Consider the following 25409-nt stretch of genomic DNA (forward strand, 5'->3'; position numbering starts at 1 on the left):
AGGCTAAATATTTCACAAAACTACAAATCCTAGAATTGAGCCATGGCAGTTAAAGTGGTGTCAGCCTAGATTACTTCTGCAGTACGGAGGCAGCTATATGGAAGACATGACTGCTATCTGACCATTGGCCAGAGTGCTTGGGAGCTCTATGCTTTTATGACTGTAGGAACAGAATACAGTACTGTGAAGGGAAGCCAATTTTTACACTAGTAGCAGATTGCACCACCCCATATCTTTGCCAACTTTCAATTTTCAGTTTTTCACAGGAAGGAGGTGGTTTTGAATTCATTTACTATTTTTGAAAGCCTGTTTGAGTTTCACCTTTGGTTCTCTCTTTTTAATCCTGAATGTAATTTAGGAATGGATACAACTGTGCCTGGAGTCCACAAAATGTGGGTCAGTCAGACGGACTCCGGGGATAAGCTTTTGCCTTTTCGTTCTTATGTGCCTTCAAGTCAATTTGTTCAGAGTAGGGGTTGCCTTTGCCATCCTCTGAGGCTATGAGAGTGTGACTTGCCTAGGGTCACCCAGTGGGTTTCCATGGCTGATCCAGGATTCAGGCCCTGGTCTCCAGAGTCATAGTCCAACACTCAAACCACTACACCACACTCTTGTGTATGGCCTGGGTCCTCCTAATTGAACTAGCCTTTTTAAGGTGCCACTGGCCATTTGGTTGCTGTTTATGGAGATTGTAGTTGCTTTCAGATGAGGCCTTGTCTGTGTGATTATGCTACCTAATCTGTGAAAGTTTACCGGAGAGGAAGGCACTGTCATCTTCAATGTGCAGCTTTCCAGTGCTTCCCATTTTAATTCTGTCTTTCTCCTCCCAAGAGAAAACCTATTAAAGCACCGATTCCCAGGCTTTGGCTCTCTGGGTAATTTTGGTCTTCAGTTCCCAGAATGCCTGACCATTGGCCAGAGCAGTTGGGGCTTCTGGGAACTGAAGTCTAAAACATGTGGCAGGCCAAAGGTTGAAAACCACTCCCTTGGGCAAGTCACACTCTCCCAGCCTGGGAAGATGACAATGACAGGAGAAGCTTGCCAAGAAAACCCCATGATAGGATCTCCTTAGGGCTGCCATAAGTCGGAAACGACTTGAAGGCACAAAACACCACAAAGAAGCAAAACAAGATATTTTTTTAAAATTTAATTTAATGTTTTTAAATCTGGAAAGACATTAATTAAAAGAGGAGCTAACTACTTTGAAAGTGGCAAAAGCAGTTCCTTCAGAAAGTTCCTTTCTGCCCCAGCAACCAAAAAATGAACCCTTTAAATAAACAACCACCAACGCCCAGTAAGGGCCTAAGCACAGTGCAGAAATAATAATCCAGTTTGAGACTGCTTTAACTGCCCTGGCTCAGTGCTAGGGAATCCTGGGAATTGTAGTTTACTGTGGCACCAGCTCTCTCTTACAGTCAAGAAGGCTGTCTCTCAAAAAACTACAGTTCCCAGAATTCCTTAGCATTGAGCCAGGGCAGTTAAAGCAGCCTCAAACTGGATTATTTATTTCTGCAGTGTGTTTTGGCCGTAAGATTTCATAAACTAGCAGAAATCCTTAAAATGGCACAAGAGTCCATGGATAGGGAGGGCTGACTATGCAGACTGAGTTTCTTATCAGTGGGTGATTCAAAATGAAGGTGCAAAACCAAGTAGGGACAGCTTTCCTTTGGCACCATTCTTCTTGAATCATCCAGTATCCCAAATGGTCCACATGGGTGGCTGAGACAGGGACACCTTCTCCACATTTCTGGAACCCAAAATATTCCAAAACCCAAAAGTGGCTGAGTTAGTGGCGTCTTTGTTTTCTGATACTTCGGTGAGCACACACCTCGCTTCATGCGCAAAGCTGTGAATAAACATTGTTTATAAAATTACCTCCAGGGTATGTGTATGAGGGCACAGGGCGGTTGGAGGCTGTGCGCATTTGCATGTGGAAATAGCTCGGAGATCATGAGACCCGACTCAAAACGTCAAGTGCGCGCGCGCGCGTATGAAATGCATGTACTGTATATATATATATATATATATATGTGTGTGTGTGTGTGTATATAACACTTAGAGTATATAAACATGAAGGATATATATATATATATATATATATATATATATATATATGGAGTTGATAACCATGCTGTGTGTGTGTGTGTGTGTGTGTGTGTGTGTGTGTGTGTGTGTGTGTGTGTGTGTAAACGTGTGTATAGACATAGTCACACATCTCCCAGGCAAGGGAGCCTCAGCCACTACTAGAAAGGCGGTCTCATCATAAATTTCTACCCAGGAACACTTTCCATCCAATCAAAACGCCAGGCTGAGTCACGTGCGCGAGCTGAGCTCGTGAGGGCGGAGGGGGAGGGTTATGCTAATGACGCGGGAGGCCCCGCCCTCCGTGCCAGCGTTGCACCTGCTCTTCCTCAGTGGGAAGGAGAGGGCTCGAGACTCGAGTTGGCGAAACTGCGGAGAGGCGGGGGAGGAGGAGAGGGAGGCGCGCGCACCGCATGAAAATGGCTGCGGTGGCGGCGGAGGCTTCGCTGACCTGTCCGGACGGTGTCCTCGAAGGGTCCAATTTCCACAAAAGCGAAGCGTGAGAGGAAGAGGCCTATTTTAAAAAACAAACCCATAGAGAGAGAGAGAGAGAAGTTGCTTCGAGGGCGATGTCCGCGAGGAGGAGGAGGAGGAGGAGGAATCGGCCGGAGTCGGGGGGCGCGGCGGGGCCGTTGCCGAGGGCGACCGCCGTCATCGCTACTACTACCACGGAGGCTCGGGGCCTACACCGCCTGGGCTAAGCCCGGGCGGAAGAGCGGGGAAGACGAGGAGGAGCGCGGCGGCGACGGCGACGGCGGTGGTGGTGGGGCTGCCGGGCAGGAGCCGGAGCCGGAGCTTCCGCCGCCCGGGAGCATGGGAATCCTCTTCACCCGGATATGGCGGCTCTTTAACCACCAGGGTGAGGAGGAGCAGCAGCAGCAGCCAAGGAAACATATCTAGCAGATATAATAGTGCCTATGGAGACTCCCTTTGCAGGACCTGCCCTGCCTTCTGCCCAGGAGGAGCCCCCCAAAGGCTCCTCCATTTTGTAGCAGGGCTGGGGAATCTTCTGTGATCCTATGACCCTGGTGGTGATCCATTTTGGGGCTCGCTCCTTGTCCGACGGTGGAGTAAGACATGTTGTCTTCATGCCACTAGCCCCATTGCGCCTTTCCCCGGGGAAGAGCCAGGCTGGCGGGTGCAAGGGTCTCCTTTGCCTCCCAGCCCTCCCCCAGACTTGCAATGTAATGGTAAGGAAGGTGTCTGCATCTACAAGGCAATCACAGGAGTAACGGGTGTATTTTCTTACTCCTTATTCCTACCTCCAGCCCAGAGTTTGTAAGCTGCTCAGACAGCCTTTGCGGCTGAAGACAGGGGTATTATAAATAGGCTAAAGAATAATAATTTTGAGCATAGATTTACATATGAGTGTTTTTAGCACCCCTACGTTGCCAGGCGGCCTACATTTTCCCTGGGATGTCCTCCTTTACCAGGTGCCTCTGGATATACCTGGCCACCCTGGATGGAGACCGCCTTCCCCATCTTTTGAGGAAGGCTCTATGTATTGCAGGATACGCCAGGTATGGTTCAAGTCATCTCGAAGTAGGGGAGGAGTATCTCCCTCAAGGACTGTCTGTCTGTTGGTTATTAATTCAGACTGCCCTCCTGTTAGTCCCAGTATTATAAGCCAGCCTTGTGGCTTTGCCCTTGGTTCTGGGGCTGCACCCACACTGCAGAATTAACTGTATTTATATCGCACTCTGCTTTTCCTCCAAAATTGGGATTCAAAGTGGCTGGCAGTCTAAAAACACAGTGCAACTTTAAAAAAAGGAAGTAAAACTGCTACAGCATCAAAACGCCACTTTAGCTGGCCTGATTCAATGCTGTGGGATCCTGGGAGCTGTAGTCTGTTGTGGCACCAGAGCTCTCTGCCAGAGAAGGCTGAACACCTCACAAAACTACAGTTCCCAGAATCCCGTAGCATTGAGCCATGGCACATAAAAACTGCATTGATTCTGCAGTGCAGGGGCAGCCTTAGGGCTTCATACACAGCGATTCATTTGCACACTGTGGTAGCTCTTGCGATGCTTTGACTAGGGAGATCCAGATTGCAGCAGGAGGCAGACTGCCCTGCCCTCAGTTTTGTTTTATTTTATGTATTTGTTTATTTATTTGGGGGATTTATATGCCACCTTTCTCCCAAAGTGGGACTCAGTGGCCCTGCCAGGACATACCTAGCCTCTTTTTAGGAGTTATTGTTATTATTGGGCTTACCTCTTGGAGTTGAAAAATGAGGCCAGGGAGACTGCAGCACCTGTGTTTATTTTGAGAAAATCTACTATAGCATTGGGAATCAAATAACATCAGAAATCCACCAAACAGTGATAACCTTTATTGACCAATATACATGTTGCACAGTATGCATGTTGCAAACCTTCCAAGCTCCACTGGCTTCATCATCAGGCAAGGTGTTAAAAACCATACAGGAGGGAAAAAATTAAAGATGTTAGTTTTAGGCCTGCATTTCACAGGTTTTTTTCCTCCTTAGTTCAGATGGTATGGAGGGATATCTCTTGCAGGCTGTCACCTTCTCCTTCTGGCCATGTAGCAACTGGGAGATTCTCAAAGCCCAAGAAGTTTAACAACCATTTGCAACAAAAAAGGATACTTGCTTTGAAATCCAGCCTGTCTCTATCCTTTGTGAGGCCACAGGCCCTTTTGTTAGGCAGAGGACACTGAATTTCTCAAGAAGCCTTCATGGTTTTGGATCAGGAAAACTTTAGGTGGTCTTAAGGTAAAATACAGCATTGTGGAATCCTGGGATTTGTAGTTTGTTGCGGCACCAGAGGTCTCTAGCAGAGTTATCTCACAAAACTACAAACCACAGAATTCCATCACATTGAACCATGGCAGTTAAAGAGGTGTCAAACTGCACTGATTCTGCAGTGCAGCTACTGAGCTACTAGCTGAGGTCAGTGGTCTCTTCTTCTCCTGCCTTCAGTGCAAATTCTTGGTCTGTTTCCAAAGAAATAAAGGGATGGGATTCTGTGGGAATAAGGGGTTGTGACCCAAGGGAATGCCATACAGTTTTGAGATCAGGCTCAGCAGGGCTGGATGTGTGGGGGGTTGGTGCATGCATGGGTGGGAGCACTTTGTTGTTTAAGGCACTTTGAACACTGGGAAAATTTCATTCATTCTTTGGGTTCTGACTGTAAAAGAGAAAGAGGTAGGAGGACACTGGGCCCTTATTATCTGCTAGGTATCCCCTGTGATACCAAAATCCATGGATGCCCAAGTTCCTTTAAAATAATAATAATAATAATAATAAATTTATTTATATCCCACCTCTCTAATTGGGTCGAGGCAGCTTACAACATTAAAACATTAAAATACATTAAAATACCAACTAACGATTAATATCATAAAAGCCTTATTACCTAAAAACCCACCCATATGATGGAAGTAAAATAGTGTCCCTCATATAAAATGGCAAAATTAAGGGTTGATTTTTGGAATTCATGTTTTTTTTTAATATTTTTAAGCTGTGGATGCTTGACTCTGTGGATAAGGAATCCATGGATAAGGAGGTCCCAACTGTATGGGTAAAGCAGGGAAGATAATTTCTGCCAAGGGTGACTATGTCATTGAGCATGTGCCTGCTGTACTCTGAACTCACTAGGTGATTGGAGATAGTATTGGCTTAATCATACAGAGAGTATGATAAAGGATGTGTTGAATGCTTGTAATGTATTGTCTTAACGTGATGCTTCATCATCTTTATTATTTTGGCTGTCAAGTAGTAATGTAGTGTTGTAGCCCTGGGCAGGAAGTATCCAGAGCTATTGAAAGTGAAAAGTATCACTAAGCTGTAGAAGTAGCCAAGTAGACACTGTCAAAGTTGATTTGAATGTTCAAGTAAACAAAGTCACTCACCCAAAATTCCTGGTTAGACCTAGCAGTAATAGTATACGTGTTTGGTGAAATTGGTTAAAGTACAGGGAGCAGAGCATAAAAAACATGGAGATAAATGGAGTGGTGTCCTCCTTGACTCTGTATTGGAATCAGTGTATTGTGTAAATGATGTGCAGTTTAGGGTGGTCAGTGTATTGGCAAGGTTGTTAACAACACCCTAATTACTTTGGATAGTTCAAACAGAAGTGGATTACAAAGAGCTCCAAAACAATCTCTCCAGACTGGCAGAACGTGTGTTCAAATGTCAAATGCAGTACAGTAAGCAAGCATAAAGTCATACATACTGGAGCAAAATGAAATAAATAAAATCCCAACTTCATGTGTGTGCTCATAGGATCTGAGGAGGTAGTGACTGTGGTTGTGTTGGATAGCATGATTAGAACACTGACCCAAAGTGCCACTGTGAAGAAAAACTCCATGCTGGGCATAACTGGAAAAGAAATTGAAAGTAAAATTCAGTTTTATAATGCCTCTGTGCAAATCGGTAGAACAACTACAGTGGGAAAATGCCATACCGTTCTTGTCCCTGCACCTCGGGGATTTTGTGAATTTGAAAGAGGGCAAACCAAATGATCAACTGAGGGCCTGTGTCCTACTAGTGAGAGATAAATGGGACTGATTAGGTTGGACATAAGTGTATAGTATGGTAGTTAACGTATGAACTCATAGCCTCAGTATTGCTTAGAAATGAGAAGTGAGCATTTTGATTTTTTTAAAAAGCCAAATAGCATGCCTTTTTCTTGCATTGATTGTGTGGTCTTGTAGTAATCTGTCCTAGCTTCAGAACTTGTCAAGCCTAGAATGTCTTTTCAGAATCTGATTAAAGATACCTGCAGAGTATATGGAAATTTTTTGACAAGATCAGTAATCTGCAGGATTGGGCAAGAGGGGTCTCAGGTATAGAATAATAGAATCATAGAGTTGGAAGAGACCACAAGGACCATCGAGTCCAACCTCTGCCATACAGGAACTCATAATCAAAGCATCCCTGACAGGTGGCCATCCAGTCTCTGTTTAAAGACCTCCAAAGAAGGCAACTCCACCACTCTCCAAGGTAGTTGAATCTTTTAGTGGCAGGAGCTGCTGAGGTTTCTACTGGTGTTTTTTCAGCCCTGTGTTTCATGCTTAATGTTCTCAGAAAAAGGCTTGTCATACTTAGCTCTTTAAGAGTTTGAGTTCCACTATTTGAGCAAATGTCACGTGAAACCAGTCTTGGAAGCTAAAGAGCTAACTCTCTTGTTTCTGCTTCATCAATAATAGAAAATATGTAACTGGATCTAAGCTATCATTGACTGTGTGGAGAGGATGAGCAGATACAAGTTCATTTTATGTCTGTAGACTAGTGCATAGACAGCAAAACATCTTGTACTGAGGCTGTAGGAGGTCAGTTGAATCTATTGTGACTCAGACACATAGTGAACAAATTCTGGTCATCAGGCATTCAGTATCCCAATGAGCCACTGTTAAAATAATTTTACTTTAAGAACTAGAAAAGGTCCTCAAGAGCAAAGACATACAACTAAGCACGAAAGTCAGAATTGTACAGGCAATTGTATTCCCCATTGCCATGTATGGATGCAAGACTTGGACAATTAAGAAAATGGATAAAAAGAAAATAAATTCATTTGAACTATGGTACTGGAGAAGAGTATTGAGGATACTGTGGACAGCCAAAAAGACAAACAAATGGGTCCTAGAACAGATTAGGCCTGAGAGCTCCCTGGAAGCCAAGGTGACTAAACTGAGACTGTCATACTTTGGCCACATCACGAGAAGACACGGCTCATTAGAAAAGACCATAATGGTAGGAAAGGTGGAAGGAAAGAGAAAGGAAGACCACATGCTCGATAGATGGACTCTATTAAGGAGGCTACAAGTATGAACCTGCAACAATTAAGGAAAGTAGTGGAGGATAGGGAGACTTGGAAATGTCTCATCCACAGGGCAGCCATGAGTCGAGATCTACTGGAGGGTAATTAAGATCAACTTCAAAAGAGTAAGTCATATTTGGGTAGCTAGCTTCTTGTTATAGTAAACACATTTCTTGTTTAACAGTCATGTTGACTTTTTTGCATTACTGTTTTTATTTTTTTTAAAATGACTACCAGAATCCTATATGATCTGTTACATTACATAACTTTACATATATAGCTATGTAGCAGAGTCACTAAGAAATCCCTTTACTGAACTGCAAAGATGCATAACAGGACACTGGCAGGAGTGCCTGATTCATCAGGCACTGATGTACATTGCTGGTATTTTAAAAGTAGATGTTATGTACATTGGGAGCACCAGTATTTTAAAAGTGGAAAGGTGCACATTGGTGATGCATATCGGACAATTTGCTGGCTCTGCTATGCAGTAACATAACAATAGCCATCTATTGGATAAGACGCTACATATCTGCACAGTTCTAATTCCTACAGACATAAGTCCACTTGTGAAGACATAAGACCCAAACAGGATTCCCATGACTTCCCATGCATGTCCCATCCCAAAAACATTCTCAGGCTTATATTAGGGCTTGCTGGTAAAGCACACTAAATCAGAAACTGAGCTATTATTTCATTCCTTCTGGAAATAACTGATAATTTGAAAGAAATGTAGCTACTGTCCCATTGGGCTGTGGTACATTTTCTGTAGGCAAGGTGATAGCACAGTTGTATTTTAATATAACACGATAGTTGTTCTGTGCATGTTTTATACTCATACACATTTACTGTGCTGTTGACAGGATAAAAAGTGAACTTAACAATTTATTTAATTGTTAAATTCTTAATAAACTAAAAGTTTAAAAAATCGTTCTCGGGTTGAATCAAACCTCTCTGGAACTTGTGAAATTGCTATCTGAGGCATAAGGTAATTCTTGGCCAATCCATGATTCTTGGATGTAGCTATTCTAGCTAGCTTAGCTAGCTAGTCTCCAGCCATCCCTGCTCTATTCCAGTCAATTTAATATGACCAAGTTTGTGCCAGATAACCAGTACTGGTGGCTGGCCCCCTTCTGTATACAGAGCTGTGTTATATTACTTAAGCTCTTCTGTTGGAGATATTGAGCTATTACCAACTCCTGCTTAGTCGTCCCCCCCCCCCCCTTATTTTCTTCCTTTTCGTTTTATTCCAACATGGGATCTAAGGCAGGTCACAACATAGATTAAAATAAGTGACAGCTGAAAAACAATTATAATAGAAAAATTTAAGCAAGTAAATAAACTATCTTGTTAATAATATCAATAATTTACAATTTTTGAAGTATTTAAAATGTTGCAATTAAAATAAAAGTACAGCACACAAATGCACCATCGCAGGACACTTCTGCAACAACCAGTTAATGGCCAAAAGCCTACCTAACTAAGGAGGTCTTTGGAGGTCTCCAGTGGAAGGAGACCAGACAGGGATCCAGATTAAGCCTCATATGGGACGGGGTTCCGCATCCTGGGAGCAGTTACCAAGAAGCTCCTTTCATGTCCTCACCAGATGTACCTGTGGCAGTGATGGAACCAAGAGAAAGTCCTTCCTCAGGGATCTTGAAAATTGGGCAGACTCACATAGGGAAATAGGATCTTTCAGGTAATTTGGACCCATGATGTGTATGGCTTTATAGGTTATAATGTCCACTTTGGATTGAACTCGGAAATGAATCTGTAGCTAGTGAAGCAGTTACAACCAGGAAGTTGCATGTTCCCTGTAAATAGACCTGGTCTCTAATCAACATTGTGAATCCACTGAAGTTTCCAAAGGCAACCCCACATAGAGTGTTGTGTGTGTGTATTTATGGCAACCCTAAGGTGACCCTATCATAAGCTTTTCTTGGCAAGTTTCTTCAGAATGGGTTTGCCATTGCCATCCTCTTAGGCTGTGATTTGCCCAAGGTCACCCAGTGGGTTTTCAAGGCCAAACGGGGGGGGGGGGGGGGGGTCGAACCCTGCTCTCCAGAGTCATACCAATGCTCAAGCCACATAATCCAAATGAGAGGTAATCAAAGCATGTGTCCAAAATCTCCATTAATTGACACATTAGTTTTAACTGTACAACACATTATTGGCCAGCATTGAAACATGGGCCTCCAGTCTGAGGGACTTGGCTTCAGGAATACACCAGAGCTGTAAACTTATGTGCTCAGGGGGAGTGTAACCCCGTCCAATAAAGGCTGGTACTTTATTCCATTATTTGCCTCTTGGTGTATCAAGAGCACCTCTGTCTTGTCTGAATGAAATTGCAGTTTTCTTCACCCTCATCCAGTAATTTAACAGGCCTAATTCCTGGAACTGTCATAAAGGTTGTTATCCAAGTGTGAAAGTATACAGAAGGGTACAAAAACCCCCACATTTGAAGTAGAATTTAAATTCAATCAGCCCATTCCAGAGTAACATAGTGTAAGAAATCCAGTGCTACAAGAAAGAAGCCAGGGTCATAAAATATTACGTGCCACATTTTAAATTAGTCTTTGTATGCAGGTGCCACTCCTGACTTGATATCTAGCCCATAACTAGAAATTCAGAAGGTAATATCTCCACAAAAAGACATCGTTTCATTTTGCAAGATTTTGCAGATTTACATTCATTATCAGTGAATTGCAGTGCCTGTTTGCCACTTCATCTGTGGCAGAATCCATTCAAGTCTTAATAGGCTGTAGGGATGTTACATTAGCTAAAGTGACTGGAAGTACTGACTGAACCCTCCACAAAGAAATTGTGTAGAAAGACATTTAATACAGATGGGGAAGCTTGTTGTAACAAAGGACCCCTGTTGTATAAATATTCGTAGTATATACATTTGTGTATTTACTATCTGAAGGATAGTTATACAGCATGCTATTGTTTGAATTGAATAGTTGGTTGGCTATGTATTTTGATTTTGTAATAGGAATTCATGAATGGTCTCTACAGCTTGAACTGCAACACTTCTCCAGCTCACATGTTCTCCCTTCTCTCTTCTTGAAGACAATTAAAAAAGAAATTTGAAGCTTTCAGGTGAACACACTTCCTCATGAATTCATTGTCAGAGATCACAGGCCACGGTTTGAAATCATGGTTTGATCCAGACTAAGTAACCTAACAAATGATAATTCTTTACGTTCAGATCTCATGAGGAAGTATGAGCCACCTGAGAACCAGGGTGGCGTAGTGGTTTGATTGTTGGACTATGACTCTGGAGACCAGGGTTCGATTCATGGCTTGGCCATGAAACACATTGAGTGACCTTGGCAAAGCCACATGTCTCAGCCTCGGGAAGGCAGTCTATTTTAATGGCCTTTAAAAAGTGGGAAGAGAGAACATGTGAGCTGGACACCTTTTGCAGCTCATTTTGTAGAGACCAATCATGAATTCCTGTTACAGAATCAAAACACATAGCCAACAAATTATGTGCTTCTAAAGAAGTTATGTTTTGTTGCTGGTAAGAACATTTCTGTCTTTGCTAAGAATATAAAAAGGGATATACTGGATCAGACGAAATAACTAGGTTGGACAGTCATACACTTCTCACAGTTTCTAATCAAACGCCTAAGGGAAGCCCCCAAGTAAGACTTGAGGGTAATAACAACTTGTCCTCATGTTCTTCAGCAATGGGTACAATGCCTCTGGCATTAGAGGTAGCAGTTCTGGTCTTATTTTCCATTACTTTTTCTAATCCTCATTGAAGTTCATCCAAATCTTTAATCATTTCCACCGGTTTAATATATCTGCAACAACCAGCATATAATTTGCTGGATCCCCTCCCTTAAAAAAAATCGATGTTACAATTGAGCACTCTTTTTTGTTCTTCTGGTACATGAACTGATTTGAGGGGCATGTTACATATTTTTCTTAGGAAGATCACATGTTTTTTTTAAAGAACTCTCAGATGAGGTTCTTTAAGAATTCAAAGACACCATCTAGATTAGTTGGTTTGTTTGTTTTCAGTTTACTAGTAAACTACAGAACTTTATCTCTTCTTGTCACTGTTTGCCTTAGTTCTTCAAAATTATTTCACAAAAAGCCATGAGAATTTACCATACAAGACTTATGGAGAGAATTCATCGAGCTTCTCTTCATATGCCCATATTTTCTTATCTCACCTCATTTTGTACTTGTTTAAATCCATTGTTATCCAGAGGTCTTAGTAGCTCCCTGCCCTAGTTTCCCTCATATAATGTATGGGTATTTGTTAAATGTTATTTCTAATAACCTTGGTGTTACTAGAAATACTCGCTTCAAAATAATGTTTCTATGTCTTACTGTCTGTTTCATCTATTTTGTGGAAGCCCCCCCCCCCCCCCCCGGCCTTGTTTAGGCAAGACTTGTATTTTATGGAGGATTTTCTTTAATAACTTTTTGATGCTGGTAACCTCATGGATTTGGTATGAGTTTCTGTTGTTATGGTTTTGAATAACTCTCAAATGTGAGCCTCTTGTATTTTCTTTTTAACGTTCATTTTACCAGTTATCTCTCTTCAGACACATTTTCTCTTTTGAAGTCAAATGTGACTGTTTGTCACTCTTGTCAATTTTCCACTTATATATAAAGTAAATCTGTACTACAACCACTGTTTTCAGTGGACAGAATCAATTAAATTCAAGGTTGCCTTTCCTCTCTTCTGGCTGGTTCTGTGACCAGCTGTTGAAAGATATGGTTTTGTAGGGTAGTGATAAATATCTAGCTCTTGATCACTCCAACATGTATATTTTTCATTATGGCCTGTAAACTTGTTTGACTGGATATCATAATCACTTGTTTCCATTTTACATGGCCTATGTCCATCCCATCCCTGTTTTTGCAGTTGGGAGCATTATCACCTTTACTCTAACTGTGTAACTAAGTGGTTCTCAACCTTCCTAATGCCATGACCCTTTAACAGAAATATGTGTTTTCTGATGGTCTTAGGTGACCTCCGTGGTTTGATTCCCGAAGGGGTCATGACCCAAAGGTTGAAAACAGCCGGTGTAATTTAACTCAGAGTAGATGCTTCTCAGTGTGCCTTTCATGTCTCCCCATTGTTGAGTTAAAAATTTTTTAATGTTAAGTACTAGCAGTTTCGTACCATTCTCATTCAAGTGCGATAGAAGAAGCCCATTGCTTTTGTACAGGTTCAGCTTGTCCCAAAATACTCTGCAGTGCCTAACATGCCCTTCTTCTATACCTTCATCTCATGCATAAACGTTGCATATCTACCTGTCTCTATGTGTAGAATTTGTGAAATAATGTTGGCAAGTAAGATAATGCTGTTTTGAACTGCCAACCTAGCAAACTAATTTTGGATTCCAAGACCTTACACCTGCATTTCCTAATGTTATTCAAGCAACATAAATATTAATTCTACCCCAACACAAGACTATCTAGATTCTAGATGAAGCATGCTATCTGCAACTTTCATGCCAGACAGGTAATTTGCCATGCCACTGCAAATCCACTGTCTGTGTTTCTAATGATTCCACTGGGACTTCCCACCATAACAACCAGAGGATTTTTTTTTTTATTTTTTTTTGGTATCTGAGGATAGGTTCCACAATTCCTCTCTTTCTCAGAGTTATCTTCCATGCAATCTTCATTCTCTGTGATTGCAGAGGAATTGTCCTTTTAAAACTGGGACACTACTGTCACATCCACAAACTTCTCTGACTCCTTCAGTGTTGGCTTCAAGGGAACAGCCAGAAGTTTACTGTCCTGAACGCACTTACACACAACTTTTGTTCATCTGGCAGATAGTCATCCATGTGAAATTCATCGTAATAGACTGGTTAGCTTATTTGCCCAGTTGTTTCTTTAAAATTTATTATTGCCTTTGTTTACCTGAAGAATTTGGTTATTTACAACCAGAAGACAGGAAAGAAGTGATGGTCCTGATTCTGTGCACTTTGCTGCTAAACTCACAAAAATGCTTAAATCCCATTTGTGCTTCACTTTTTATCTTGATGCTTTGTCAATGGGACGCCCATCTCAAACTTGGTGAGCATTTTTAGAATTTACTAAATTTTTAGTTTTATAGCTTATCCAAAGTGACATCAGACCAAATAATGATATAATGTGAAAAGATGCCATTCTCTTTCTGAAGTGGATGATTTACATTTAACAGCTCTAAATACCAGATGGGGGAGAGGTGAAGCACTTTCCTCATGTGATGCTTACTCGGTAGACTTCTTTTTGTTTCCCTTTTTGAGGAACCCAGTCCTATCTGATGGAAGTACTTCTAGTGTGTGTAAAAAAAACCTCTTTGACTTAAACCTTTGAGAGGAAGCTGAATGTTTATTCTGTATGATTAATAAATTAGTTGGAAAAGAGCAGGGGGATAATTATAAAGCAGGGTAGACATTTTCAAGGAATGGAGAAGGCTGTCTGGCTCCTTACCTGAACCCATGGAAGGCTTCACTTTGTGGCACTGGATACCTGATTTGGGTACTACAGTGGCAACTACCACCCCATACACATACTTTCCCCCTTTAAAACAGGGTTCATAGAAAGTTTTAATGCCATTTAAAACAGAGTGCATGCTCCGAACACTTTATCTTAAAGAGCCTTCCCACACCTTTGTCATGGTAGATGTGGGGAGATGAGAGTGCATTCAGCCCTTGGGTGTAGATTGTCACCTCCTGCTGTAAAATAAGATGACACTTAAAAGTATTGATATTCTGCCTTTTCGTTCTTCTGTATCTACAGGTGTGTTAAAAACAATGTAAAAACAAAAATAATTAAAACTATTATGCATAGACTTATTTCTTTATGATGATGCATAGAATAAGTGATGTGATCAAGTGTTTATTTAATCCTTCTTTGCCCTCTTTTTTCTCCCCAGAGCACAAAGTGATCATTGTTGGACTTGATAATGCAGGAAAAACAACCATTCTTTATCAATTGTAAGTGTACACTAGTGTGAACAGGGCCCTAGGATCGCTTTTCTGGATCAGAGTTAACTACATGAACCTTGTTCTATTTCTCACAGCAGTGCTCACGTGTTATCCTAAATGTGTGGGGCTTGTAGAGCTTCCACTGGCAGCAGCAATTTACCTTTAATTAATTTGGGGTCTATCTAGCTTGGCTTTGTGAAAGGGGGCAATGCATGCAGGAACTAAGCACCAGATATACAGTTAGTAACTGATAGAGATCCTAGGTATGATTAGAAGAAATATAAAAGAGCACACACACAAAGAAAATCAATTCAAATACTGAACATACACAGCTAACTGAAACAGAAAAGTGAAAGGGGATAGCTGAGTTTTAGGGCTGGATGAGGCAATAGCCACCTCTTGAAGAAAAGGGTCCATGAAAAGCCAGGAAGTATGACAACTCAAGGTGTGAGGCTTGAGAATGCAGGTTTTGTGAGGCAGATGGAAAATGGAACAAAAGGACTCGGACTGAGGCCTTAAGGCAAAAGTCACCATACATGGGTGGGAGGGGGGACTGCGGCATAAAGGTTACTTTTTGGGGTACTATTTACATCCTTCTGTGGGAAACAAAAGCTTGATTGCCCCTCAACAGAACCTGAGGAGTAAAGAATTTGTTTTGATATTTGGGAGGTGAGAGGGCGTTGATTTTGATCGATGATGCTTCATGGACTTTACAACACCTAGACAAAAGCTGAAGTCCTCAGGACAAAAATGGACGGACCAAATAGAGCGGCTTTTGGCTGCTTCAGGAGCATGGTCTTTACACGACACGTGCCCCCAATGCGGTCGAAAGCCACTCCAGCCTGAAGCTGTTGGCAAAAGGAGCAGATTTAATCCACTCCTGCTGATGGCCTGTTTGGGACAACAGCTACAGGTTGCTTCAGGAGCATGCTGTCTGGTCACTGCAGTCCCAGAGTGATTGTGGTCAAAGCCACTCCTTTTCGCCCTGAAGAAGCCAGGAAATGGGTGTATAGGAGTGCACAAGAGACGAAAGGGGAATTCCAGTCTTGTTTGATCTGGCAGAACTCATCTTTTGACTTTCGTCTTCTGGCCAAAAAGCAGAGTAAGAGCGTGTGTGTGTAGGTGGGGTGCTCTTTCTAGCAAGCTGTTCCATCCTCACACCTTTCCACATGCCTGGGTGTACATGTGTCATTCACACGACTTATTCCAGAGCTGTGTATGCCATCGCAACCATGTCTGCTCATGCTGGCACCTAATGTTGTATTGAACTATAGCTGGATTGATAAATTAGAGGATATTTGGATACTTACAGCGTGTTGTCAGAAGGCCATGAAGATGCTGGCAGTCCTATGAGCAGATGGTACTCAGTAGTATAGACCTTGATGCATGGGATTTACCAGAGCTTGGAAAAGTTATTGGTCTACAAGTTCTAGAATTCCCCCAAGCTCTGGATTTTCCCTTAGCTGTTGATAGTCTCTTTCTCAAAACATGTTTCTAATCAATATTTTAAAAAGGATTGATGCTAAATTATCACTACATCTTGTTGTTAATAATGTCCTTGTCATGTTTTCCAGCTATTGTCCATCAACTCTATTACATGCCCCAAATTCTAGTATGGGGGGGTGGAGAGAAAGTAATGTATAGATACTCTACTGTGTTCCTTTACTATTAAAATATATTGTTACATACCTGTGTCCTTTAGATGTTTGTTATGTTTAGTTTTTTGTGAGTTTTTCAGGCTATGTGGCCATGCTCTAGCAGAGTTTCTTTCTGACGTTTCGCCAGCATCTGTGGCTGGCATCTTCAGAGCCAGCCACAGATGCTGGCGAAATGTCAGAAAGAAAATCTGCTAGAGCATGGCCACATAGCCTGAAAACCCCAAAAAAACTATGGATGCCGGCCATGAAAGCCTTCGACTTTACTTTGTTATGTTTTTTTTAAATTGCTTCCAGATGATTGGCAGATGAGAACAGTATTGTACACAGTTTTTTCATGTTTTTTTAAAATTATGGCTACTGTCTTCTTTTAAGAACTTGGGCTTTAATTATTGTATACACAGTCAGCTTCTAGACTTATATAGGGGTATATCCAATAGATCTGGACACTGAATGAAGTTCTGTACATAAGCTGAATAGAAATGTAACGAAGCCTGCTTAAAATTCCTTGACGCCCATGATACAAGCCTAGCTATTACTACACTATGCAACCTCTTTCCTTCCTATTTAAATCCACTAGCCACATAGTATATAGTCTTTTTTTAATCAAAGGGAACATATTGATATGTCTACTATTATTAGATGTTACCATTCAGGTATCCCATACCATTATTACTAGTGAACATAAGCAATTTATTTTCTGTAAGCTTTACATCCTTTCAGAGATTGGTAGTATTAGTGTTAATCAGAGCCTAAATTTGTGATTAGCAGAGCTGTGTGGTTCAGCTCTCTTCTGGTCCATGTTTCAGATAGTAAGTAGTAGTAGATAGCATTGCACATAGAAAACCAGCCCAGATATGGATGGACTGTGGGATTCCCACTCCTGCCTTAACACTTCCAGATATAGCTGGTACATACCAGCATTTGTGTATAGTAAAAGCAAATTGTGGTGGAGTGTTGTGTTTGTATGAAGGAATACACTAGGTCATATTTTGTACTGTACTGTTAAAAATAATACTTTAGGTACAAATTGTTAACAGATTATTTTGTCAGCTTCCAGATAGTTGATTATAATTAATACTTGCAGTAAATGGTGAGGGAGACAGAAATGCATTATCCTTATGGTTTTTCTTTTGCAGTTCTATGAATGAAGTCGTTCATACCTCCCCAACTATAGGAAGCAATGTAGAGGAAATTGTAGTAAATAATACACGTTTTCTTATGTGGGATATTGGAGGACAAGAATCTCTTCGGTCTTCATGGAATACATACTATACAAACACAGAAGTAAGAATTTGTTTTCTGTTGCCCGATATCTTGAAGAAAACAACACAGTGTTGTTATAGGTGATCTCATATGAGAGTGGTATGATCTAACTAAAGCATTTTGAAGCACATTCTTAACCTTCTGATTGAAATCAGTAGAACTGAAAGAGTTTTTGTTGGTGGTCTAATGCCCTTAGTGAAGTATCAGATTATTACAGGAGATTTAGAAGCCATGTTAGCCAAATTGCCACTTTGTGTTGCATGTTACACTGCTGTGTTTTGTTTTACAGTGACAGGTGCCTTTTTTTCATAAATGAAATCATTACAGGTTGAATATCCCTTATCCAGAATTCCAAAATACAAAATTGTCCACATGGTGGCTGAGGTAGTATCTCTGCTTTCTGATGGTTCTTTTGCAAAATCATTTAAAATATGTATAAAATACCTACAGGCTGTGTGTATAAGGTTTATATGAAACAAATAAATGTCATGTTTAGACTTCGGACCCATCTCCAAGATATCTCATTATGGAAGGTTACAGACCGCCGAAAAGCGGCGGCCTGCACCCGCCCCTTTCCCCGCCGGTTCGGGACCTCAGTGGCTAGAGCGGCAGCCACTGAGGCCCCAATCTGCTGCTTTCCAGGCTGTGGGAAGCGGCAAAAGGCCCCTTCCCCGCAGCCTGGAAAGGGGTGTCCTTGGGGCTTCAAGCCCCAAGGACACCCCGCGGCGGCGGGGAGGAGGAGAAAGGGGCCACTTGGCCCCTTTCTCCTCTGCATCGCTGGGCGCAGCCGTTTGAAGGCTGCGCCCAGTGACGCAAACGGCAAAAGGAGCTCCGTTTCGGAGCTCCTTTTGTGGCCGGGGAAGGGGCGTACTATGCGCCCTGGCGTGGCATGACAATCGTAATGGCGGCAGCTGTGTGGAACGGCCGCCGCCATTTTGTGTGCGCTCCGTGCATGCTAGGGTTGGGGGCGTCCAGAAAGGACGCCCCTTTCTAACCCTAACACGCACAGAGCGCGCACTTTTAGGCCTGTTTGTAACGGGCCAATGTTCTGCAAATATTCCTAAATCCAAATCATTTCTGGTCTGAAGCATTTTGAATAAGGGATACTCAACCTGTACTACCTTTGGCAAAATTGGCTTGCTGCTCAATGACCATAGACTATTCAAGCCTCTAGTGAGACAGGTGAACACCTTCAGGCTACATACCTTTCCCTATAGCAGTCCTGTCCAGGATAGGATTATCTAACTCCGGGCCATACACGAACACCCTGCAGAAATAATCCAGTTCAAACCTGCTTTAACTGCCCTGGTTCAGTGCTAGGGAATCCTGGGAATTGTAGTACAGCTTCATATATATATATAACGAACTAGGGCAAGATTTTGCCTTCTGACAACCCATACCACCACTGCCGCTGCTGTTAGTGGTCGATATATCTGTAACTAGAAAAGTTTTCACTTTGATTTAGTAATATAATACATTTAACACTGTGAAATGATGCCAACCCAACAGTGTTTAAAATGAAGCTTTCCTGAAGGAAATTTCCCAGTCTCTGTGTTTTCTCCATGATATGTGACCATATATCATTTAATAGTTATTCTTTTTCCTCTAGTTTGTGATAGTTGTTGTGGATAGCACAGACAGAGAGAGAATTTCCGTAACTAAAGAAGAACTTTATAAAATGTTAGCACACGAGGTGAGTATTTGTTGGGAATTGTTAGCCAAGTTTCAAAAAATGTTATCTTTGCTTTGAAGATAACGTTCTGTGTGTTTTCAATTTCTGTTGTTGTGCAATAATTCTTTCTGGATTGTGAATTTTAAATTTTATAAATGCCTTTGAGATTGCTGAATGTCTTCTCTGAAGGTCCTAGAAAGATTTTTAAATTCTCAAAAGATTCTCTATCATTCAGTTGTTTGTGAAACTAATGTAACTGTAGAATTTTATTGTATAGCTTGCAAAATTGTAGCTGTTAAGCTTTAGTTAAAAAACATAGCAGTTCAGCTTCAGGGGATCATACCATCCTCATCACTGCTTTACAATGTTCAGCTTACATAATAGAGGTGCTTAACAAAATTTTAAATTGTTTTAAGTACCGTATTTGCCCTCGATCCTTAGAATTATAAAGCAAAGCAAAAAATTAAATACATTTGTCTCATAACAGGAAGACAAGCCAGACCATGGCATATATTTCCCATTTTTAATTCTTTAGGACTTGAAGAAAGCTGGTTTGCTCATTTTTGCTAACAAACAGGATGTTAAAGACTGCATGACAGTAGCTGAAATTTCTCAGTTTCTGAAGCTAACTTCAGTTAAAGATCACCAGTGGCACATCCAAGCTTGCTGTGCTCTTACTGGAGAAGGGTAAGTAACTCTTGATTCGTAGATACTCTAATTCCAAAGTTTGTCCTGCTGGCTATGGGATTCTAGTAGTATAATTGAAATTCTGCTCCTGGATCTGCCATTTTGAGGTTCCATATCTTTTAATTAACATAATTATAAAGTTACATTGCAGACAGATCTGGGGAAAAAAGGCTGAGTGCCCCTTATCCAGAATTCTGAAATCCAGAATACTCCACAATCCAAAATTGTTCACATGGCTAAGATAATGACACCTTTGCTTTCTGATGGTTTAGTGTATGCAAACATGATTACATGCACAAAATTATTAAAAATATTATGTATAAAATTACTTTCTGACTGAGTGTATAATGGTATATATGAAACATGAATTTCATGTTTAGACATGGGTCTCATCTGCAAGATATGTATATTCAAATATTCCAAAATCTGGAAAAATCTGAAATCAAAATGCTTCTGTTCCCAATCATTTTAGATAAGGGAGGCTTAACCTGTACTAGCCCTCAGAACACATTTTATGTGGGTTGCTTGGCATACATGTGCTAATTCTTTTTTGCATATCCATGGAATTAATTTTAAAAAAACCTCTTCAGATTCTAAAGCTTCCCTGTTTACTTTTTACTTGCTGCAGAGAACCAGATGTGTCATTATGTATCTTCTGTGTTGTGCTTTTATTTCCATAAGCCTTGCAGGTAGTTCAGTATTTTCTTCATACTTTACTTAAAGGATCCGAGACTAAGGGATTGTGATTTATGTAAAGGAGCTGTTGAGGTGATATTTGAATGCACAAGAGTTGAAGTGTTGCACATGTAATATAGGTAATAAAATTATATTTTCTTAATTTAAATATTTATTTTACAGATTGTGCCAAGGACTTGAATGGATGATGTCAAGACTAAAGATCAGATGATTCTTACTCTACACAGACATTGCACAAAAGTGCTGGATGTTTCCTTATCTTGACAGCTGTGAATTAATGGCTCATGTGTATTTATAAAACCAAAACTGAAGTTTACTTCCTTTGCTACTAAGCACACTAAAGCCTCCTCCTATGGAAAGAAAACAATTAAAAGTTAGAACATGGCTTCCCAATGCTTCCTCTGAGGTGGAGTTAAAATACTTCAGCTGACTTTAATTTTAAAGTGAAATTACTTGTGACTGTTTAATAAATAATGTGTGGGATGAAAAAGAAAGGGGAGGAATTTAACTTTTACATTTTATTATTCCAGTCTGACTCGAGTTGAAAACATTGACTTTATTTCAGCAAATCAAAAAAGAAAATCAGTGGCACAGGTATTGACTTTCCAGTATTGAAACTTAGATGTGTTCCAGATGTACAAAAATTTTCCTATATGTGTTCTCTACATTTTGTATATTTATATGTCATGCTAAAGTCCATTAACATCTGTACAGGGAAGCAGTAAATATCACTGACTTTGCCAGTACTCCAGACACTGAGATCTGCAAAGAGCGATATTGCAGTATCTGCTTTACTCCTGTTAAACGTGGGCTGTATCCAGTGCTATCTGTCGATTAATAAAACAGCTTCCATTAGGAGAACAATTGCCTTCCCCTGTCCCCCCCCCCCCCCAGCCCAACCCGTGCCTCCAGTTCATTTGTGTGTTGACAAAATTTGGGAGTGTGTAGGGACAAGATAAGGGAGAGAATAAGTCCATTGAAATGGACTGTGAGAAATAGTACTAACAGATATACATCTTTAAAAGCTAACATTTTAATTGTGTCAGTAGAGTAAAAATCTAAAACACGCAATATAGCTAGAAAAAATGTTCTGCCTCCTGTATTTATACCCAGACATTCTCATTTTAACAATATGGTAGAATGTAATTTTAAAGACAATAAATCGCGCGCGCACACACACACACACACACACAATATCTTGCAAAAGCATACTAATTAGAAACTTGAGTCAGGATGTATATTCATGATCAACAAAAATGTTCAGAATTGTGGGATCCAGGCTAAGCTGGTTTGATACAGTTCCACTGAAATTAATGTGGTTTTGAGTTGGACTCAAGTTCTGCTAATTTCATATGGATCAAATCCATTTGTTTCTTTATAGGAGGTAAAAGATTAAAATTTAAATAACCCCATCAGTAACAGATCACTGTAGCAAACTGCTTCTGAAATTCTCTGGTATGTCAGTAGTTTGCTCTATTATTTGGGGTGGGTTATATCCCAAAGAAACAGAAGTCTGAACTCACTGTATGATGCTCACACATTGGTTCTCTGGTTTGTGGAAAGACTTTTCAGTCCACATGAACTGTAAGTGCAATAGGGGTGGGTAAAATTCTAAAAAAATTCAGGCTTTGAAATATATGAATCTATTATGTTTCCTTACCTTTGTGTAGCAGATGTTGTAAGTGGGCAGTAATTTGAAAAGTTGCTGTAGTATATTACAATGCAGCTTGTGTTAACAGGGTTGTGATTCTTTTGAAAACAGGACACTATGAAATAACACTGCTTACCATCCATCTTTCTGGATATTCAGAAGCAAGTCTATAATTTGTACCCAATAAAGAGGAAAATCTAAGTTGCTAAGTTTTTAAAAGATCATTAAGTACAACTTGGTCTTAAGCTAAAAAATGATGGTAATTGGATCAAAATCCCTTGAAATTAGAATGCATTTAACAGTTGTCAACTTGGAATCTGATGGATGAGCAAACTGGGATTGTAGCACTATAGGGAGGTTAGTTTCTATTGCATCCCCTATAAATATTTTTGAAAGTAATTTATCAAATGCATGCACGGTATCAGTGGTGCCAATAAACTGGTGTATCAGTGTTTGAGAATAAGAGGAGCAATTACGTTTATAAGCTGGAATACAAAGAATTAGTTGAATGTGAAGGCCATATGTGGTCCCAACAAAAATTGTACTTATCTGTGAACAATTTACCTCTTTCCCAGTGTGGTATCTCAACTCTTCTTGAAACTCCCCTTAATTTAATAAACAGTCTGCCATAGCATGAACAAGACTGACGGTGGGGTGGAGCAGACCAAGTCTAAAGTTGCTTACACCTAGCTATGTGGTTCTGTGGGTAAGATTTTTTAAAATTTTTGCTGGTGTACTAAAATAAATACTTTCTTGAAAATATGTTGAAAACCATGTTTCTTGGCAGAACAGAATAAAACTACACAAGACATAATTAAAATGCATATACTTTTGCAATATATCATATTTCAAAATTTAAACACTCTATACTTTAACAAATGCCATGTCTTTGTGAGAGTAATGACAGAGATCCTGAACAAGATCAGATTTTGCTCTGCATTGAACCTCTTTTTAAAAGGGTTTGACAACTGATTCTCCTATTACTGAAATGGGCAACATGTGGTCCTCCAGATGTTTTTAAATTACAATTCCCATCATTCCTAGCAAGCACAGCCAGATGGGAGTTGAGAACCCTCAGTTGCCAACCCCCATCATACTAGAAGTATTGCTTCTTGGCCATTTAGCTAGGATCAATGTTAGCACTAGCTCCCCTTTGCAATTTGTGGGTGGACATGTTAAAGGAAATATGTTGAGCGGTGTGAGAACAATATAAGTAATCAGAGAAAGGGTTTCAAGAGCTTCAGAGAAACAAAACACTTAGAAATACAGAAGTGGTACCTAAATTAGATTTGCTGGATGACCCTCAACTCTTGACAACTGAAAAATATTTTTTTCACAGCTTTAGGTACTTCAGATTGGAATGAGGCAACAGTGGGGAGATAACCTACCTCCTGCTTATCAAACTGACTCTCTTGGTGGGATTAGGGAGGAAATTTAACACAGAACCTTCATTTATTCACTCCTGTTTGGGGACAAGGCTGTGAAGTTACTGATCAGTCATTTGTAGTTGCATTGGAAGCAGAAACCTTCTCATGCTATGTGTGTATTTTTGTCCAAAGTAGCCTTTGTTCAGAAAAACTACGTTATGTGCATTAATTTAAAACTGCCTTGTTACTACCCTTCCCTAGAAGTGTGGCTGGAGGACTTTAGGTGTCACTCTAGCTCTACAGGCAAAGTTTACTTGGTAAAACGAGTGCCCATAGAACTAATGGATGAAGAGGAGCTTCATGCACACACACTCAGGTGCAAGGAAAAGTGCACTGCTCTCTAAGTGTAGTTGTGTATAATAAGATGAAGTATAAGCAACAGGTAGTTTTCAGTGCTGGACTGCAGAGTGAGAGGATAGTGTTGTACAACCTTCTATAGGGCATGTCATTGAGGTGAATCATAGGTATTTACTTAATGATAATATTTATAGGTTGTTGTTTTTCCTAAAACACCCTTGGCATATACCTTGGTTCATGTCAACTTATAGAATGGTATGGACCTAAAACTGTTCGAGAAAATATATCTGAAAGTGAAAATGAGCAGTTTTTATATGTTGGCTGGTGGAGGAAATGACTTTAGCATTAATTTTTTTTTTACTAGCCCTGCCTGCACTTTGCTTCTGTGCCTATGTAATGCTTATTCAATCTGTACATTTGTAAATAAACAGATTATTACAAAGATACTAAGGGCAGTGTTCTGTTCTGTTTATTCTATAAAATTGTTGTTTACAATATGTGATACAAATCAAATGTAGCACACACTGGTCCTATTCTGAAGACTTGACACACTCAAGACTACAAAAATGTGTTAAGTAGCCATAGAACATAATGTGATCACTTTTGCAGGCCATAGTAGCATATGCTTGCTGTAAAGATTTTCTAGAATTTATCAGTTTGGGAAAGGGTGAAATAAAGCAATAATAAGGAGTAAGACAAAAATGGCAAATTATTTCGGCGGGTTCCGCACCTCCCTAACCCTAATACATGTTCTGTGCGTAAAAAATGACGGCGGCTGTTCCAGACGGCCGCCGTCATGAGGACATCACGGCCGTGCCACCTCTACACAGGGCGGCGCAGACGTGACGTCCTCGCTCCACACCAGGGCGCCTAGGGCGCCCTTTGCACGAACCAGGAAGGAGCTCCGTTTCGGAGCTCCTTCCTGGTTTGCGGCGCCGCTTTGCTTCGCTAGGCGCAGCTTTCAGACGGCTGCGCCCAGCGAAGCAAGGGAGAAAGGGGCCAAGTGGCCCCTTTCTTCCCCTCCCCGCCGCCACGGGGTGTCCTTGGGGCTTGAAGCGTTTTGCCGCTTCTCCGTAGCCTGAAAAGCCGCGGATCAGGGCCTCAGTGGCTGCCGCTCTGCATATTGAGGCCCCGATACAGCAAGGAAAGGGGCGGGTGCAGCCCGCTCCAAATGGGCGGTCTATAACCCGCCTTCGATGTATAAAACTTGATAAAATGTATTTGGGAATAAATCATACAAGAA

General features: G+C 40.9%; 1 protein-coding gene across 8 annotated transcripts; it reads left to right on the forward strand.

Annotated features, from left to right (window-relative positions):
- The first annotated feature begins 2404 nt into the window (after nucleotides 1-2404).
- ARL5A (ARF like GTPase 5A) lies at nucleotides 2405-24612 on the forward strand. Of its 8 annotated transcripts, XR_016280873.1 has the most exons (9): nucleotides 2406-2941; nucleotides 13770-13919; nucleotides 14764-14824; nucleotides 17610-17757; nucleotides 19346-19429; nucleotides 19944-20095; nucleotides 20954-21197; nucleotides 21322-21385; nucleotides 22554-24612. XR_016280873.1 is itself a non-coding variant. In XM_089520030.1 (7 exons), the coding sequence occupies exons 4-7, from the start codon at nucleotides 17614-17616 to the stop codon at nucleotides 21000-21002; spliced, it is 429 nt and encodes a 142-aa protein (XP_089376156.1). In that variant the 5' UTR covers nucleotides 2406-2941; nucleotides 9472-9564; nucleotides 14764-14824; nucleotides 17610-17613; the 3' UTR covers nucleotides 21003-24612. The 8 variants fall into 8 exon arrangements, 5 of the variants coding, with proteins under 5 accessions (XP_089376157.1, XP_089376156.1, XP_089376154.1 ...); XR_016280872.1 differs by having other exon boundaries at nucleotides 20954-21385; XR_016280871.1 differs by having other exon boundaries at nucleotides 21322-24612.
- The last annotated feature ends 797 nt before the right edge of the window (nucleotides 24613-25409 follow it).

Source organism: Sceloporus occidentalis, unplaced genomic scaffold (genome assembly GCF_023333645.1).
Source record: "Sceloporus occidentalis isolate IW3139 unplaced genomic scaffold, rSceOcc1.0.p SCAF_4, whole genome shotgun sequence".
Taxonomy (NCBI): Eukaryota; Metazoa; Chordata; class Lepidosauria; order Squamata; family Phrynosomatidae; genus Sceloporus; species Sceloporus occidentalis.